Here is a 2,420-nt window from a genome sequence, read left to right on the forward strand (position 1 = left end):
TCAAAAGCTAGAGTGGCAAAAGTGAAACAAAATTAATTTGTTTTTGCCATATAATGGCAATTATGATATTTGTCAAAAGCTAAGAGTGGCAAAACTGAAATGTCAAAATTTACAGTGGCATAAAGAAAATTGGCAAAATCTAGAGTGGCAAAAACAAAATTTTCGCCTATAAAAATCCACGTCGAGAGCAGAGCAGAGCATCGCACACACGCACGCTCAGAGTCGAAGATAAGCTAGATACAGAGTCCACAGTCCACACACCATAGCTAGGCACAGAGAAACAACACCATGCGCGCCCCGGCGAGCCTCCTGCACGGCGCCGCCCTCGCGAACACTGTCACGGGCGAGCCGTCGTCGTCACCGGTGAGCATGAAGGCCCCTGAGCAGCAGCAGACGGCGCCTGTGATGGCGTTGAACTCGGACATGGTGCTCATCCTAGCATCGTTGCTATGTGCGCTCGTCTGTGTCCTTGGACTCGCCCTCGTCTCCCGGTGCACATGCCGCCGCTGCCGCTCGGCCTCATACTCCGATCACGCCCCTCCTCCCCCAAAGGGCCTCAAGAAGAAGGCCATCCACGCGCTCCCCACCATCCCCTTCGCCGCCAACGGGGCTTCTCCGACGCCGGCGACATGCTCGTCGTCAGAGTGTGCGATCTGCCTGGCGGAGTTCACGGAGGGGGAGGCCCTGCGCGTGCTCCCACGGTGCGGCCACGGTTTCCATGTCGCATGCGTCGACGCCTGGCTCCGTACCTGTGCCACATGCCCCTCCTGTCGTGCCCCCATCGTTGCCATGCCAGCGCAGCCGCCAGCGACGACCACGGTGGTGGTCGTGGTGGCGGCAAACAACAGGTGCGGGAGGTGCGGCGAGTTAGCGGCGCCGACCGGTGGTGGCGCTGACACGTTTTTACCTTAGTTTGTAATTAATCAGGTTTGTAGTGTTGTTCTTGTGCCCTGTTTTCCTCTCCCTCTCTGCATTTTAGCTAGATCGCGTTGTACATTCAATTTGTGTTCATTGGTTGATTTTGTACAGTAAAACTTATGTGTTACTTAAGATTTGTCATTTAATTCGGCTTTATTGCTGGCTTGGTGCATTCGACCCAGCAAAACATAAATTGTATGCTCTGCTAGTAATTGTGTATTTCTCTACCTTTTGCGATATTTACCTCTTGTCCACTTCTTCTTCTCCAACCAATTGAGCATCTCCATTAATCGAAGAAAACTTCAATTTCGTTTGGACTGTACGAATATTTGCAGGGCGGAATCTATTGCCTTTTTCATTGTGTTTTGGGTGCTTCATCTGTTTTAGTCAATAAAACTTTTAGTCTCCATCAGAATCGATTCGCCCATTCATTACAGCACAACATGATAGCAACTCGACTGATGGAGATCATTCGAAGGAAAACTAAAGTGCAAGGATAACACATCCTGAGTCTAGCTTGATTGCCGTTCAAGTAAGATGCCTGATGTGGACGTGATGTCTAGCTGAGACAAATTTATGTCAGCTGATAAATAGTCAGGGACTATGAAAGAATGAGACCTGCTGGAAGCTTTAACGTTTGATCTTCAACTTTTGCAGCAGGATAGTTAATTTTTCTGCCTCAAAAAGAGGGAATCTCTTTCGATTAATTGATGCATGTATCCTATTTTATAACTCCCTTAGTTCCGTAATTCATGTCGTGGTTTAGTTCAAATTTGAAACAGAGGGAGTATAAGGTAACCGTTCTCACAAAAGAAAAGAAAATGGAGACTACATGTACTAATATTTATGCAAGCCAAACATATGTTTGTCGAGTTATTACTGTTTTGCCGCAATCTGGTCGGGGAAGAAGACTTAAAGCATAAAATGAAAACGGGAAAACCACTGACCAAGACAAACTTGACATCAGCTATTCAGGATAAAACATCAAACGATGACCCACCAGATCAAGAGACTTAAAGCTAGGGTTTCAATTAAAATTTCAAAGAGAAATAGTTCATTACATGGACAAACATGGAAAACCAGGTCCTTGCATGATCGGTACAGCTGCGCACTAGAGGAAATTGTGGAACGATTGGCATATATGTGGAGGAACATGAACAAAGGAACTTTTCGGCAAAGGTGCCTAACCAGGTAACGTTGGGGATAAGATCATCATCGTATATTTGAAGATGGGCACATCATACAGACATGCATATACTTTGCATCTCGTATCTAAATAGTATATCTGCTCTTTTGTGATGATGGATGGCCTTTTATCATGTGTCTCGTCTTCTCTCAAAGATCTACCTTTCCTCTGGCCAAAGATTCATCGGCTAGCTGGTGACTGAAATGTACATGGTTTTGGGTGTTGGGGACCAGAGCATTTGTGTATGTGTGGTGCATGTGCAGCGGGTCATGGTCAAGTTAACAATCAGATGGTGCAGCTTTAATGTGTGGTCACC

At 46.4% G+C, this 2,420-nt stretch overlaps 1 protein-coding gene across 1 annotated transcript; it reads left to right on the forward strand.

The window, feature by feature from the left end:
• The first annotated feature begins 213 nt into the window (after positions 1–213).
• On the forward strand, positions 214–1,064 carry LOC123147240 (RING-H2 finger protein ATL8). Its single transcript, XM_044566487.1, has one exon. It carries the CDS (start codon positions 289–291, stop codon positions 910–912), a length of 624 nt encoding a protein of 207 aa, XP_044422422.1. The 5' UTR covers positions 214–288; the 3' UTR covers positions 913–1,064.
• Positions 1,065–2,420: the final 1,356 nt, after the last annotated feature.

The sequence above is a fragment of the Triticum aestivum genome, chromosome 7A (genome assembly GCF_018294505.1).
Source record: "Triticum aestivum cultivar Chinese Spring chromosome 7A, IWGSC CS RefSeq v2.1, whole genome shotgun sequence".
In the NCBI taxonomy this organism is placed as follows: domain Eukaryota; kingdom Viridiplantae; phylum Streptophyta; class Magnoliopsida; order Poales; family Poaceae; genus Triticum; species Triticum aestivum.